The sequence below is a fragment of the Lagopus leucura genome, unplaced genomic scaffold (assembly GCF_019238085.1).
Source record: "Lagopus leucura isolate 7727_CA_CO unplaced genomic scaffold, USGS_WTPT01 Super-Scaffold_100034, whole genome shotgun sequence".
Lineage (NCBI taxonomy): Eukaryota > Metazoa > Chordata > Aves > Galliformes > Phasianidae > Lagopus > Lagopus leucura.
The window spans coordinates 1,390,779-1,406,323 of record NW_024962283.1 but is presented as its reverse complement, the minus strand read 5'-3'; the positions used below and the strand labels follow the sequence as shown (position 1 = coordinate 1,406,323).

General features: G+C 50.9%; 1 protein-coding gene across 2 annotated transcripts; it reads right to left on the bottom strand.

The window, feature by feature from the left end:
* Nucleotides 1–403: 403 nt before the first annotated feature.
* Nucleotides 404–9,103, bottom strand: LOC122186119 (transmembrane protein 45B-like). 2 transcript variants are annotated; one of them, XM_042882523.1, is made up of 6 exons: nucleotides 9,086–9,103; nucleotides 4,219–4,420; nucleotides 3,718–3,930; nucleotides 2,570–2,754; nucleotides 1,532–1,677; nucleotides 404–1,043 (listed from the first exon to the last, which is right to left on the bottom strand). In XM_042882523.1, exons 2-6 carry the CDS (start codon nucleotides 4,400–4,402, stop codon nucleotides 926–928), a joined length of 846 nt encoding a protein of 281 aa, XP_042738457.1. In that variant the 5' UTR covers nucleotides 4,403–4,420; nucleotides 9,086–9,103; the 3' UTR covers nucleotides 404–925. The 2 variants fall into 2 exon arrangements, with proteins under 2 accessions (XP_042738457.1, XP_042738459.1); XM_042882525.1 differs by lacking the exon at nucleotides 9,086–9,103 and adding an exon at nucleotides 7,481–7,523.
* Nucleotides 9,104–15,545: the final 6,442 nt, after the last annotated feature.

Sequence of the window (15,545 nt, the reverse complement as noted above, 5' to 3'; positions counted from 1 at the left end):
CATGGCACTTCACTGCTTGGCATTAATTGGACAGATCTGCAGAGGTGAATTGCTGTGCTGCTAAATTCCCTTTGCACTGAGCCCATTTGAGCCTCCTGAAAATGAGCACCAAGAAACAAACCTGCTCCAAAGGCTGGAAACCCAGGGAGGCTGAGCATCTGCTTTCCTCTTACCTGCAAGTGACCTTTTTGCCAGGAATTATCCAGCACAAGTGGGCTGGGGACACAACGTGCACCCATTTCATCACACTTTCCCAGCTGTGGGGGATTTGCTTATGGAAATCAGGGCTGTTTGGTGGGTCCTGGTTCTCAGCAATGCATCTCACGGGGCTCTGTAAGTCTGAGAGCCACTGCTACACACTCCTGAATTTATCAGACTGAAAGGATTTTTGCTTCATATTTATTCCCTCTTTAAGAACTTTTAGTGAATAGAAATCTGTTTTTAAAATGTCTTCAGTTCACAGCTTTGGCAGTAAAATTCCTGTTGTGCACGATGAAGCTGTGGTGTTGCAAATCTGATGTAATTTCATATTGCTCCTTCCATCTCCTTCCTTGAGATGATGCTGTGGTGTGGGGGTGTTGGAGGGCCTGACCCCAGCATGGAGTTTCCCTACCTTGCAGCATAGCAGGTTGGGCCAGTGGGGGAGTTGGGAAGGCCAAAGGATGCCATCCATCCCTATGGATCTATCTTAACAGTCAATTTCTGTGCTTCATTTTGTTGCTAAAATCACTGCAATCAGTGCATGTGTCAGAGCTGGTGAATCTGGGTACAACAGAGGACAGAGACCACCATGCACACAATAGGATTCCAAGCAGCACAAGGGCAGCCCCTCTCCAATCTCCCCAGACATTTTGTTAGGTTTTGTTTGTATTTTTTCTTTCTGGAAAGCTGATTCTTCTCCAGTTTGCAGGAGGAGGTTGCATCCTCACTCTTCATCCGATCCATTCAGGAATGCAGCCTGGGAGTCCATATCACCCTTCTGCTTCCGGACCCCCAGGCTGATGTAGGGCTCTCCACTGCCTCTCCCACACCGCTGCATGCAGCTGCAACACATGGGGCAAGACATCACTGACAGCCCAACCCCAAATGTTTGGCAAAGTGAACACACAGAAGGGGGTAAACTGCTATAGAGGTCCTAAACATCAGGCGTTCTTGTTAACAGCTCAAGGAAGGTCAAATGCATCAAAGTCCTTGTGAGGGAGGGGACAAAGGGAGGGAGTTGGGTGGTGATGGGAAAGCTTTGGTTTTTCTATTGAATTAAATGCTGACTTTCAGGTGTCAGCCAGCACCCGCTGCAGAGCAGCAACAGTGCACAGCTTGCACAGCAGCTCGGGGTCGTGCTTTCTTGCCTTCTCCATGCTCAGTGCCTGTGCCTCTTGCTGCCCCTATTTTGCATTCTGTGCATTCAACAAATAAAGCATACATTTGTTGCTGTGCTCTGAAACCTGCAGCAGGCACAGGCTGTGGATCCAGCTGTGGCTTCACATCTCAGCCCAGCTCCGCTCCTCCCAAGCCCCTGCCCCAGCCGTACCTGTAAGCAATGCTGTAGTTCACAGCCAGGATGACCACTGCAGCTGCCCAGTGCCAGAAGAAGCACATGGTGAGGAACATGATGTTGCTGTGGTCGCTCTCATCCCACATGGGACCTCCCCATGGCTGGAACAGCACGATCCCGACCTGGGTGGGATGAGAACTTTGTTACCTTGGGGGGAAATCAGTGTTCTGAGACATGAGCCTGGGCTGGTTTGCAAACGCTGTTATCGCTTCCTGACCTTCCAAGATATTCTGGAGGCATGAGAAGCTGCTACAGGAGCTTTGAAGCTTCTAGTTGTCTCTCTGCACTGCAGACTCCCAGCCCTCCAAATTTAGAGTCATAGGATCATAGAACCATAGAATCATAGAATCATTAAGGTCAAACAAGACCTCTGAGATCTCCAACCCCAGCTGTGCCCACATCCCTCAGTGCCACATCCCTATGGTTATGAAACCCCTTCAGGGACCCCACCACACCCTGAGCAGCTGTGCAGCGCCTTTGGTGTTTCACATCCCTGGATAAGGGCTGCTCTGAGTCAACACAGCAGCTCTGGGGCTGAGGCAGAGGAGGAGAGCTCACATTTGTTGCTGGCAGCTGAGTTTTGGGAGCAGTTCTCTCTAACTGATCTCTTTGCATCTCCACCACCAAAGCGAGCAGGTGGCCGTGCTTTCACTCAGCCATTTGACTGCTTGGTGGGGACTGCATCTTTCCACTGAGCCACAGGGAGTGCTGCAGGGTGCATTAGACACATTAAGCAATTAGGACTTGGTTGTCAGATACCGCAGAGCGCCTCTTGCTTACTGTGAGCACTCGCCTTTCCCCCCAGAGAAGCAATAAGCCAAGACAAACAGCCATCTCAGCCAGAGCAGCCATCAGAGATGACCTGCCATGAGGAAATTTTCACTCTGGGTTATGATCTACTTGCAGAATTGCTCTTTAGAGACGCGTGATTGAGACGTGAAGTACGGCTCCTTCTCCTCTCCACGTGGCTCTGCCACCACAGTGCTCTGCTCTGCAGGAGGAGCCAGCCCTCACCTGCCAGAACCACGTTCCCTGGACGATGGTGATGCCGGCTCTGAACATCTCCAGCACGATGTTGTCCCTGAGGAAGACCTCCAGCATGGTGCTGCAGGCCCCCGAAAATATGGCGATGAGCAGCAGGGAGTGGATGTGCTGATCCAGCATGGGGCGGTGAAGGACGTGGTAATAAAAGAGACAACCTGCCAAAACGAGCACCATGCTTAGGGTAGCATCAACCATACTGAGCACCACCACTGAGAGTAAATCACGTCCCACCGGCTCTCAGGGAGCTTTATCCGATGGGAAAAGTGAGCCCCTAGTTTGTATCAAATTAGCAATCTAGGAGGACGTGGAAGTGAAATCGTTTCTTAATGCCACATGAGTGGCGTGGCCATGGGGAGCACCTGGGTCTCCTCTGAGATACGTTTCCTGGGTGCATTGAGTTGGACCCAATGATCTTTGTGGGTCCCTTCCAACTCAGGATATTCTACAATTCTGTGATTCCCTTTTCTTGCATGCTGCACATTACCTGCTGAGCTGCCTGTGCTGTGCTCCAAACACCACTGAGATAAGGGAAAAGAAAATATCAGAATCATAGAATCACCAAGGTTGGAAAAGACTTCTACAATCATCTTGTCCAACCACCCACCTACCACTTGTATTTCTCACTAATGTAAGCAAGAACTTCATTTCCTAGTGTCTTCTTCCTGCCCTGTGTGAGCCGAGAGGTCTGAAATCCAGGCTCACAATATCCAAGACAGTCTGAAGACATAATGATATTCATGATGTGCTGAATCCAGAATAAGTCACTTCAATTTGCCACTTGCAATGCAAGCAGATGAGAATGACAATGCCTGCAGCACAATTAATGGCCCTTGGGGGGAGCACGGGGCATGCAAACAGCTCAGTGGATGTAAGATAGATGGACTATCCACCTGCAATTCATCATAACAAGGAAACTCAGCCCGCTGTCACACCAGAAACCCCAAACCAGGAGAGCCAGGATGCATCAATGCCTATATTTCTCATCTTGCAGCAGGCAGTCCGTTGATAATATATCAGAACTGTCCTGTCCTCGGGGATGTCCAGGGCGATATCTCAGCCTGCCAAATTTTGTTCTCACTGTGACTCACCCAACAAGACGCCTCCTATCTCCTACTGACCTTCCACAAACACGGCCACGGACAGCATCAGGCGGTCCAGCCCCCGCGGCACCGTGCTGCAGACGTAGGTGAAGATGTCCACCGCCCCGGAGAGGCCGTAGAAGAGGTACATGGTGGTGTGCTGCCAGTTCATCAGCTTCACCCAGTCGCGTTTCTCCCCGCTGTAGAGGTACAAATGGGGCCCATCGGGGACGAACTGCTCTGCCAGCATCCCTGCGTGGGCACACAAGATTGTGGCTTATATGCAATGATGGTTTGATGCTGCTGGTTGCCTCGGGGGCTTTCTGAAGGCAACTGCCATTGACTTGGGTCAGGATCGGCTGCCTTAATGGTAGCTCAGCTTTGGGAAGGGATGTGAGATTTGGTCTCTCAACACAAGGTGAGCATCAAGGAGATGCATCCTTCCACATCCGGACCAGTTTCTCTGGAGCGAGGATTCCATAATGGTCATTGCTACAGCATGGGAAGCTGCTGGCATTGTCAACTCAACATAGCTCTTACCTATTACAGCAAAGGTGATTTTAACTCCTCCTTCAATGGCATCCATGCGCTGGAAGCAGTAATTATTTTGGGACTTCTTGCTTGCTTTCTGGCTGAGGTACCTCAGTGGGTATTTCACAGACCACCAGAGCCCAAAGACCAGGAAGAAACTGCCTGGAAGTGCATGGCCCTTGAAGTTTGCCATGCTGACAACGTCCTCTGTCTAGAAGGCAAAGAAAAACACTACCATTACACAAACCACATTGGTATTTGGTGTGATGCTGTGGGGAAAAACAAAGGCTTTGTTCCCTTCACCTTTTGGGGAGCACTGGAAGCACCAGAGCCCAGGCTGGTCTAGCAGAGGCCCTGTCCCTGCTGCAATCTCTGGCATCCCTGCTTAAACCTTGGGGTTCTCCCTAGCTTTCTGAGCAAAAGCATCCCCTGCAGAGCTGGGGCTGGGCAGGAAGGCCAACACATGGGGAGAACTGGGAGGTCTGCTGCAAATAAACATCACTCGGGTTGTTTAGCTCATACAGAAGGATTTGAACAGCCCCGGGAGTGCTGTGCTACCAGCAAAAACATTTTAAATTCCTGGAATTTCTTCAACCCAAACGCACCAAGCCAAAGGGTTTGGTGAAAAACAAAGCTTCAGAAATGCCCCTCAACCCAAACCAGCTGCACCAGCGTTCCCCCCGAGCATCAACAGGCAGCAGGGCTCGCAGCAGAACTCAGCTCAGCCCTCAGTGCCAGCACAGTGCAGGGCTGCAGGAGCAGAGGGACCCGTTTCCTAGGAGAATCACAGCAATTAAAACCCAGCCGGCTCCTGCTTGCCATTTGCCGGTTTGTTTAATTAGGTGGAGAAACGATTAGCTCTTTGATGTGGGCTCAAGCATATGTTTGGGGGCCTGCCTTGGCGCGGGTACAGGTCGGCTGTGTCGGGCTGGTCAATTAGGAGATTTTAATTGATAGCAAAGGCTGTGCTGGTGATGCTGAGCAATCCCTCCTCCGTCCCTTAAGGCTCTGAGCTGCACCAACAGGAGCCAGCTCACGGCACAGACGCGGCCCACTGCAATGGTGAGGGCATATTTTGGGGCAAACATTGCTTCTGCTGCAAACACTGCCCTATGCATGCAGCTGCCTGCAAGCCACTATGCCCCCTCCACCAGGCTGGTGCTGCAGGAGCCTTCATCAAATACCTGCAACATTTTCATGCCAAAAATAAAGGAGGGAACTTAATGCTAGAAAGATAACGCCATGCTTAAAATGTTTTTTTCCTGCTGTATATGATAGCAGCTTTGCAGGAAGGTTTTAGCAGTGCTGCAAGGCTCTGCCTTATTTTGTGGCTTAGAAGCAGAGATTTATGGACAGAGAGCACATTGGATAATTAAAGACAAAATCAAAGCAAGGCGCTGCTTACCAGCTCTGCTGGCACAGTCCAGCAGGCAAATACAATGGGCTCTTTGGTCCTTTCAAGGAGACAAACCTGCAATCAGAGCATCTACCTGTACCCTGCAACAAAGGGAGCGCCTGCTCTGGGCCAAAGGAGGCTGAATGTGTGTGTGTTGTGGTGAGAAATGAGCCACGCTGTGTACGTGCAGGGGAGCCCAAGCAATGACCGAAAGCACAGTAAACCCCTGAGAGAACAACATGGCAAGGCACTCCTGCAGCAAATGCTGTGATCATCATGTCATAATGCTCTACAGCATGCCATATAACTTCACAAACCATCTCCTGCAGTTATATTTCATAGTCGGTGCTCATAGGACCCCATGGACTTAAAAGGGGGGAAACTGAAAGGCCATTCTCTGTGTCAAATGCACAACCCACTGATAGGATGAAGAAAAGCCAACGATTCTGGTTTCAGCTCTGAGCAGCTCCTGTCTGCCCATGCAGCTCCACATACAGAGGGGTGGCGCAATCCTTCAAACAGGAATAAACCCAAAATCCAAACGCTGGAGCTGCAGCTGCTGTTGCCATCACCATTTGTGAGCACTGACACCGGGCATCCCTGCAGGGCATGACTTCTCAATGCTCCCACTTGTCTGATCTGCTCAACAACACACCCGCATCCCTTGTAATTAATGCACTTTGTCCCCTGCCTGTTCATTACACCGAGCTGGCTTAATGATTTACTGTTTCCTCTGCTCTTATCGCCTCCCAGAGGAGTTGGCTTCTTTTTGTCTTAAAGCTAATGCACCAAATCACCCAGGAAAGCATCCAGCACTGTCAGGAGGATGGTAAGGAACCCGACAGGCTTTGCTTCCCCCTCTCACCTTCCTGATGTGAGGCAGTGCCATTTCTTTTCAGCCAAATCCTGGGGCCATAGAGTTTGCCTTATTTGCTTTACTTCTCTCTTTTTCTTTTCTCTCTTTCTTTCTTTCTTTCTTTTTTTCTTGCAAAGGTTTTATTAGTGCATCAATAATGACTCGTTCAGGGCGCTGCTTCCATGTCACCAGTTTGGAAACTACGTTCTAAAGTTCGCGATTGGAAACAGCTCACAGCCATCACCAGTGCAATTAACTCTGCCCTTCAGCCTCCACAAATCAGACAGCTCAGAGCTGCTCTCTCTCTGCAGGACCTGCAGTGTTGGTGTGACAGCAGCAGTCCCCGTGGGAGCGCTGACTCAGGGATGAAGAGAAATGGCTTTGCTTGCAAAAAAGCTGAGCTCCGCCTGGATCCCAGCTGGAAATGCCTCTGGGTGCCACGTCTGGGAAGAACGTGGCTAATTCAGACCCTCTTGGGAACGTCCTGACCTCCTGTTGCTGATTCTGAGAGTGCAGGAGGTCTCAAAGTGTGTCTGGAGGAGCAGCCATGGAAGTGAGATAACATCTCTGCAGGTGAAAAAACTGCAAAAGTGGCACAAATAGGAGCTCTGCTGTCTGACATCCCCCATCTGTCCAAGCAGCCCAGAGCTGCTCCTGGTGTGAGCAGCACTTCCATCACTCCCCCAGGAGCCAGACCCCTGATGCATTCATGTCAGCCTAAAGCCCCACTGAGCCATTTCATCCCATTATTATCATTTTTTTCTTGTATTTCTGCCTGCACCCACACCAGTGCCATGGAACCATCATGTTGTTATCTGTTAGCAGCACTTACAAGCCCAGCTGCATCTGCAGCTTTCTGCCTACAGAAGATACATAGGGCTTTTCCTCTTAGGTTGAAAATCATCATCATAAACAGAACCTGCTTTTACTCCATCAGAGGGAAGGATGCGAGCCCACGGCCACAAAGCAATGACCATCCCCCAGCCCGGCAGAGAAAGCTGAGCAATAAAACAAATTACCTAAAGCCACCTTAATGACAGATGCTCAGGGCGGGCGCTTTGTCATCCTTTTGCTTCTCTTTACGATGTGCATTTGTTTATTTGTGGTTTTAAGGAAACGGGGTCTGACTTTGAAAACGACCTCTTTTGGGAAACAAGTGTTGCTACCTTAAAAGGCATTTTTCTTCTGCATTTTGCCTGAGAGCTTGGAGTGCTTTTTCAAGGTGCTGGTTGCCATGGGACTCAGCCAGCCCAGGGCTGCGCTGCCACTGCGACTCAAACCCCAAACTGCTGCCACCAGAAGTGCCATGAAGTCACCACTGGCAGAAGGCAAGGCAGTAACATGTCCTGAAATCATCCCAAAGCTGCTGCTTCTGCAGTCTCATACAGCTCTTGAGGATGGAAAAGAGCTCTCAGATCCCGAATCCAACCTCACCCCACTGTGCCCAGGTCCCTCAGTGCCACATCCCCACGGCTCTGGAACACCCCTGTTCCAATTTACCAATCAACCCCTGACTGCTCCCTGCTCCTTCCTCCCCTGCCATTTACCTGGAAAAGTCCCCAGCCCCACAAGCAGCATTTCCCCTTTGCTGCACCTGGAGCTGTTTTTGGGCAGACCCACACCGTGACCCAACAGCACAGTACTGCCTTTGTCACGCCTCAAGAAAAAGCCTTTATATACCAAACTATTTAAGAAACTGTTTCAATTCTGATATACTCAAGGCAGAAGCAATTATTCACCTAAAACTCCCACACCTGTGTTCCTCGGCTTATTGGGCACCTGGGGCTGCACTGCAAAACTGAAATGCTGTTGGTTTCCAGCTGGTAGGAAGGAGGAAGAAACCTTCCCAGAATAGAGCCCTGCCGGGGGAGGCACCGGCCTTGGAGAAGGGCATTGAAGGACTCATTCCTTCCTCATTTTCAGGCATGAAAAGAGGAATTACTGGGCAATTCTGCAGAGAGAGGAGGATGGGGGAAGGCTTTCTGCTTCGGTGCACGTAGGGTGATTTCAGTCCCGCTGTCAGACAGAGCCTTTGTGAGTAACTTGGCTAGGAGCAGAGCTGGAGTGGGGAGGGCTCCTAGCCTAGAGCTCCCTAGGCAGCCCCACGAGGTGCAGGGGGGATTCATGGGGACCCCTGTCCTGAGCAGCTCTTCTCCCCTCCACTGCACTTGAGCCCCAAGCACTGCGCTGTATTTCCAACTTCCTCCTTGCCCCGTGTTGCTGCCTGGCCACCCATCACGTCCCACTGCTGGGTGCATCCTGTGAGTCCTTATTCACCCCATCCCATGGCCCCCACCACTGCTGGGACATGCTGGTGGGACACCCCAGCAATGGAGCAGGCAGAACCCCCACCCCCACTTTGCTCTCCATGGAGAGCACCTCCTTCCTCACCCACCCACACCCTTCGCTCCTTATGGACTCAACCCAAACACCAAATTTCAGGGTCCACCACCCCAAAGCCCACAAATGGACCCTTTGGGCAACCAGGTGGGCTCCTTTCCCTCCCTGCTACAGAATTTGCAGTGCAATACCAAAGGCAGGGGGGTGGTCACCCACCCCATCCCATCCATCACCATCCCACCCCTGCCCAACACACAGTCCCTCCCCACAGAGCCCCACATTACCTGCCAGCTGCTGCTGCACCTCGTCCAGGTGAGCTGTGCTCCGCCTCAAGCACCTCCCCACCTACCTGCAGCCGGGGGCCGGGCACACCAAAGCCCCACACCTCAAGGCACACTGAGCAGCTCACTTGAAGTTTTCTCCCTTCAGAACCTTCCTGACTCAATGAGCAATGCTGGCTGGCCATGGTAAAGCTTTGTGCAGAATCCTTAACCTCAAACGGTTATATATTTAATCACCTCAACAACCAAATATCCTTCTCCATGTCTCTGCATCACCCACCCTGTGCAGAAAGCAGGGGCACAGGGCATCATCCCCATCCCCCCCAGTGCTGCAACAATGAAGGGAGTCACCAAACATCTTCATTTTCTCAGTTTGTTCCTTTCCCACACCTCCCAGGCTGTGACAGATGCTCCTCCAGGGACCCACGATCATAACCCATATTTCAACTCCGAACGCAATTTTCTGACCAGACCTCCTACAAAACGCAGTTTATTCTTAATAATACTTCCCACTTTCATCTCCAGCCCTGCAAGTGCTTTACAAATGTTAAATAATTAACCCCCACGACACCCTGGGGAGGGAGGTAAGCATTATTATCGCTATTTGTAACAGAAGCACTGACAGAGCCTCCTGTGCTCAAGTCCTGCCAGCCCTCAGCTTAACTCACTTTTATGGGGCAGCACAGATACTTACATCACCCAGAGCACATACACCTGCAGCAGAGAATTTGCAGGGAGAAAGCTGAGTTTTACTGTCTGGGAGCTTTGTAAATGGCTTCATGGCTCAGAGCTTTGCCTGGCTGCCCACCTCAGCATTCAGGAAGAGGGGTGTTTATGAAAATCAAAGCAATTTGCTCACAATGTTGTTTAAATGGGTGATTTCTTGTAAAAATATTGCCCTGTTTGTTCCTCTTCTCTCTGAGACCTGCTGAGCTGGGGGAGGAAGGCAGCATCCTGCAGGCATCTGCTCCATGCTGACTGCAGCAGCATCTCGTTCTGCAGCACGGGGGTTGGGTTGCAGCACTGAGGCATTCCTCTCTTCCACCTCTGCCACTCCACCACTAAATTGGTTCATTAATGTCACAGAATCATAAAGTCATTAAGGTTGGAAAAGACTTCTGAGATCACAAAGCCCAACCCCAGCCCCTCCCCAGCACATTCACTGATTGTGTCCCTAAACAGAACCACAGAATCCTTAAGGTTGGAAAGGGTCACCAAGTCCAACCATCTAGTCTCCAAGTTCACCCCTACACCTAAAGGTAAGCAGTAAGTGATGGAGGGCCTGGAAATAGGAATAATTCTTTCTCTGTGCAGAGGGGCTGGCTCTCCTGAGGAAGTTTATGGAACGAAAGCCATGGGATGTCTACAAATATCAACAAAGCACCAGAACGTGGGGTTGCTCTTTCATCAGCGATGGAAATCCAAGCTGCTGGGCTGGGTTTGTGATCCTGCTGTGGCTCCTGTTGTCACAGAACTGAGCCGCTCAGGCAGCTTTGAAATTGAAGTTTGCCCTCAGCCCAGGCTCTGTTGCCTATTGCTGCTGTTTCTTGTCTAGCAGGAAATTTGCACTGTGAAATATTTGCAGAACGAAACCATGGAGCCCATGGGGCGGGGAAATAGGAAACCTCTCTGTGTGTATTTACTGCAGCAAACGCCATCCCGGAGCTGGCAGTTAGGCTGAATGTGTGCATGTTTAACCTCAGCAGTGCTCACATGATCCAAAACAAACATTTCCCAACAAAACACACGCACACAGAAATAATCTCTGATTTATAGCAATGCTTCTGCTGGAGGTTGTTTCCTCCACCATCCTTGAAACAACACATGGGCTGCACCTTGCCCAGCATGCATCAGCATTCTGCTTTCCAAAGCTGTGAGCATGGGGCTGCCACCAGGGTAGGCTCGGGGTCACCATGGGCTGCAGACACAAACCAGGCTCCATCCCAAATGGCAGCGTGCCCAAACCCTGTTACCTTGACGTGAAATCAGCCCTGGCACCAATTCCTATTCTAGGATGTGTAGAATTGCTTGGATAGAGCTCAGAATTAATTGCTGAGGGAAATGGGGGAAATGATGGAGCGTCACAGCCAGGAAATGAGCTCCTCATTTCTGCAAGTTAAGGACGGCAGCCTGAAGGTGAGCTGTGATTTCAGGGGCCAGGACAGCAGGCTGATGAGCTGCATGGCACAGCCATGAAAGCAAGCTGACAGATAAAGGTAAGAAATAAGAAATCCTTCAGCTCATGCTCAAAGCTCCTGCCTCAAGGCAAGATGAGAAAGAGAATCCATTCCATAGAGGACATCTGCTGCACCATGCAGCCAGACCAAAAGCACACAGAGAAGGGATCACTTTGGGGCACAAGTTGGCCAAAATGAAGCAGAAAAATAAAGGTTTCTGGGATAGCCCCCATGAACAGACCTGAGCTGCTGGGTGGGTAAAAACAGGTGAAATCAGATGAATAAAAACAGAGAGAGCTCAGCTGTGCTGCAGTTCCAACTGCATCCATCAGGCAGGACACCAGCACTGTGTAGTGATTGGGAAGGCAAAAGCTGTTAATAAGGGACAGAAAAAAATCATTAAAAACAAAACAGTGCAGTCAAACAAGAGGAATTTAAGGGAAAGCGAAGGTGGATATTGAGAAAACAGCGAGGGAAATGCAGAGAAGGGATGGAGGCTGAGAGAAGGGAGCACAGAGTTGGGGGAAAGCCTGTGGGAAATGGGAGCAGTGGAAAAAAAAACGAAACAAAATAAGGTAAGAGAAGATAAAACAAGTCATGAAACAACGAAAGAATAAAATAAATAAATCCTCCCGGAGGGTTTTGCGTGGAGCAAGGGCGCATCTCGGTGGCAGAGGGAGGAATGCCATCCCGAGCCGCTCCGCTCGCAGGCGCCGCCCGGGGCGATGCGGAGCCGCCAGGTGGTGCTGGGGCTGCACGGAGCGGCTCCGAGAGATGCTCGAGGTGCTGCTTTCCCACCGCACAGCCGGCCCCGAGCCCTCCTGTCCCTTTATCGCAGCCCTCTCTCCTCCGCAGGGAGGTTTTTATAGGGCCGGGCATCCCTCGCCTCTCTTTTGGCGATGGGGAAACTGAAGCACGAGGGGGATCGCGCAGCCTCCATTCCCATCTATCCCAGCAAGGAGGTGATGTGGCCACACGTTCAGCCCTGAAACTGATGGGGAAGGCTGAAAGCATCCCGCAGTGAGGAGGACTGAAGCATCACACCCACCTGCAGCCGTGCCACAGCTGCGGTTTGTTGCCCAGCCGTGCGCCCCAGGCAGCAGTGAGGATGGAGGCTGAGTCCCTTTTTGGGGTCTGCTGTTGCTTCATGGTGAATCTCAGATCGTATCCCTGTTTTTCTGATGGGAAATAGCACCTGCTGGCAGATTCTGGCTTACCAAAGATGACTTCAGGGTGGATGGAACGTTATAATTTTGTTCCAAATCTGAAAAGTTAAAAATAATTAACAATTAATAATAGGTGTATTTTGAAAGCCATGGGACAGCTCAACCACCGAAGAGGAGAAAACCTGGCACTTCTGCACATATGAATGGGTTTTCCACCATCCTCAGCTGCCCTGTGAGAGCCAAGGAGCTGCTCATTAGGCTGAAAACAACTCATTGCTCCTCTCACCTCCAGCCCCCTTCACCCACTGCCTCCCATTCCTCTGTGCCACCCGTGGGCTCCGGTTACGCCGCGGGTCCGTAAACAGAATCTAAAATAATTGTGCAGTTGTCACCATTGGGCTGGGGGGGACTATTTTAAAATGCTGGCTTAGCCCAAAGGGCCAAAGGGATTGTGGCACAGCCCAGCTGTCCCTGCGGGTGCATCAAAGTGCTGGGTGGGATGCCTCAGCCCTCATCGTTTGGGATGGGGAAGGGAGCCAGGAGGTTGGGGATGAGCTGATGTTATGATGTGGGGCTTCAGGAGCAACCTATGGGGCTATGGGGTGGAGTACTGGGGGTCAGTGGTTGGCCCTGGTGATTTGCAGTTCTGGATTGAAGGGTGAGGGATGCAGCTGCACGTCCCTTCTGCCTTTGCAAATATGGAAGAAAAGGGAAGCACAGACAAGTCCTAATCCCATGGCACGAGGTCTTGGCAACGCCTTGGTGCAATGTTGATGGTTTGCCCAAATTATCAGTGAGAGCAACCAAGGGATGCTCAACCGGGGCAACTCTTCCAGTTTGGTGCTCTCTGCTTTATTTTGTCTCATTTCTCTGCAAGGCACCGTAGCCCTTGCCAGCACATTTCCCACATTGAGCTTTCCAATTGCCAGCAGTCTCAGTGACTTTCCTATACACCTACACAGCCCCACTGCTGTGTATTTAATCCTCAGGTCAACCACCCTGGGATGCTGGTAATGAACAGACATTCAGTCTGTTCAGTACTTAACTGACACACTGGCTGTGTTCTTCTCCCCAGAGAACACTTCTTCCATTTCCCAGCAGTAAGAGACGCTGCAGTTAGTCCTGAACTTTGATGGAAAAAAATACAAAATCCATCCATATATATATATACATAAATATATGTATGTATAATGGGCATGCTGATCAAAGCTGGGAATCGACACAGCTCTCATTCATCACTCACCTTCTGTCTGCAAAGAAGCAGGCACAGAGTTTTCCTCTTCTCCTTTGGGTTCCACATGAGGACATGGCAGCTCTTCCATCACCACTTGGCCACCACACGCACTCCCGCAGCACAACCAGTGCCCACTTCACACCATTACTCCTCCAAAAATACCCACCTGCAGGCCAGGCTGTGCTTGGGGATACACACAAAATGCCCTTAGCCTTGTGGGCAGTGGAACGCCCAAAGTTCACTCCGTGAAGAATCAATTACATATGGTTTCATGCAAGGACCATCAAAGACCATTCCTGCATGCCCTGTATGACAACCCACACAACTTGGTGACGTGTTGTTCTGATCTCTTGTTTAAATAGGGGGAGTTTGGGCACAATGAGCCTCACCCAAAGCCACGACAAACTACAGGGAAAGCTCACACTCATCTCAGAGAGGCTCAGGCTCCTCTGGAGGTGATGGAGCAACTCCCAGCACCAGGCGAGAGCCGTCACTCAGCAGCTGTGAGCCATTTATGAGATGGGTTTGAACACTGCTGCAGAAGTCAGGCCTTGGGGATGGAGACAGAGACGGGAAGACGAATGCGAAAAAAAATTGCATTAATTAGCAGTCCATTTGCATGACGTGAAGCTGCCCCAGCCCGTCATCTCATCCTGCCGTGCCGTGGTTTGTCAGGCCTAAGGCTTTCAACTGGGATCCCAGCGGGTCCTGCCTGCCCCCACATTGCCATAGGGATGGCAGCTGCAGCTGACTTCTCCCGTTAGAAGCAACCGCCGGTGCTCCAGAAACCATTTCGGGAGCATTTGTCGCAACAGCTTCTGCTAATCTCTCTTTCGTTTGTAATTATTTTCTCGCCCAGCCACTCCGACACCGGAGCAGCTCTCACTGGCAGCCCCTGCGGGAGCACCTCCAGCCACCGCCGGGGGTCGAGGAGAGATAAAAAGGACACGCGGGTGGCAGTGGGGACGGCCCTGCGAGGAGGACGGCGGCCTTCAAACGGGCTCGGGCTCCTCTGAAGGCGATTGAAGTGGGCCGAGGGATGGAGCCGGCAGCTTTGAGGCAGCCTGCGCCATCTCGGCCAAGAATAATTGAACAAATAGTTTATCTGGCGAGCCGACAGCTGTGGGGAACAGGCCATTTCCAGAGGATTAGGGGAGAGCTGTGAAAGGGAGCTCCCACGGGAAGTCTAAAACCCTCATCTTGAATTCAGCTCGCCCGGAACACATGTTGGAGCCTTTGACTTACTTTTTAAGCAACGTTTCTCTTCCCCCTTTTACCCAAATGACTCTATAAACCAAATTGGTCAAGTGGTTGAAGCACAAGGCAGGAAAATGGGGTCCATGGGAGGCTGATGAATTATGCAGCGCTGATTGATTTCTAAACAGAGTTTTGCTCTGGCGCTTGTTTTATTTTGATCTAATCCTGATGGTGTTACTGTAACTTTTTTCCCCTGCATTTTCATTTATTGGGTTTTAAGTTTATTGAGCCACCAGCAAGGCAAGGAGGTGAGAGAGGGGAATTCAGCTCTGCTGGCTTGCTTTCTGTGCTCACCAAGCAAAGCTCAGTGCAGGGTGAAGCTGTGATGTGCAAACCCTCTATTTCTATTTGATTGATGGGAGTAGAGACAACTAAAGATGTGTGGGTTGCAGCTCGTCTATGGAAACTCACACCTTGGCCCACAGAGTGCTCCAACCTGGCCCTGAAGGACCACATCACCTCCCCGGCCCAAAGACAGATGCTGTACTGCATCCGGACCAGCCCTTCTGCATCCCTCCTTTCTGCAAAGCCATCAGCTCTCACCCAGACAGAGATTACAACCTTTTCCAGCGCTGTTTGCAAGGTTAGGAGCCAGCATTCACATCTACCAGAAGCTGAGCTCACGTGGA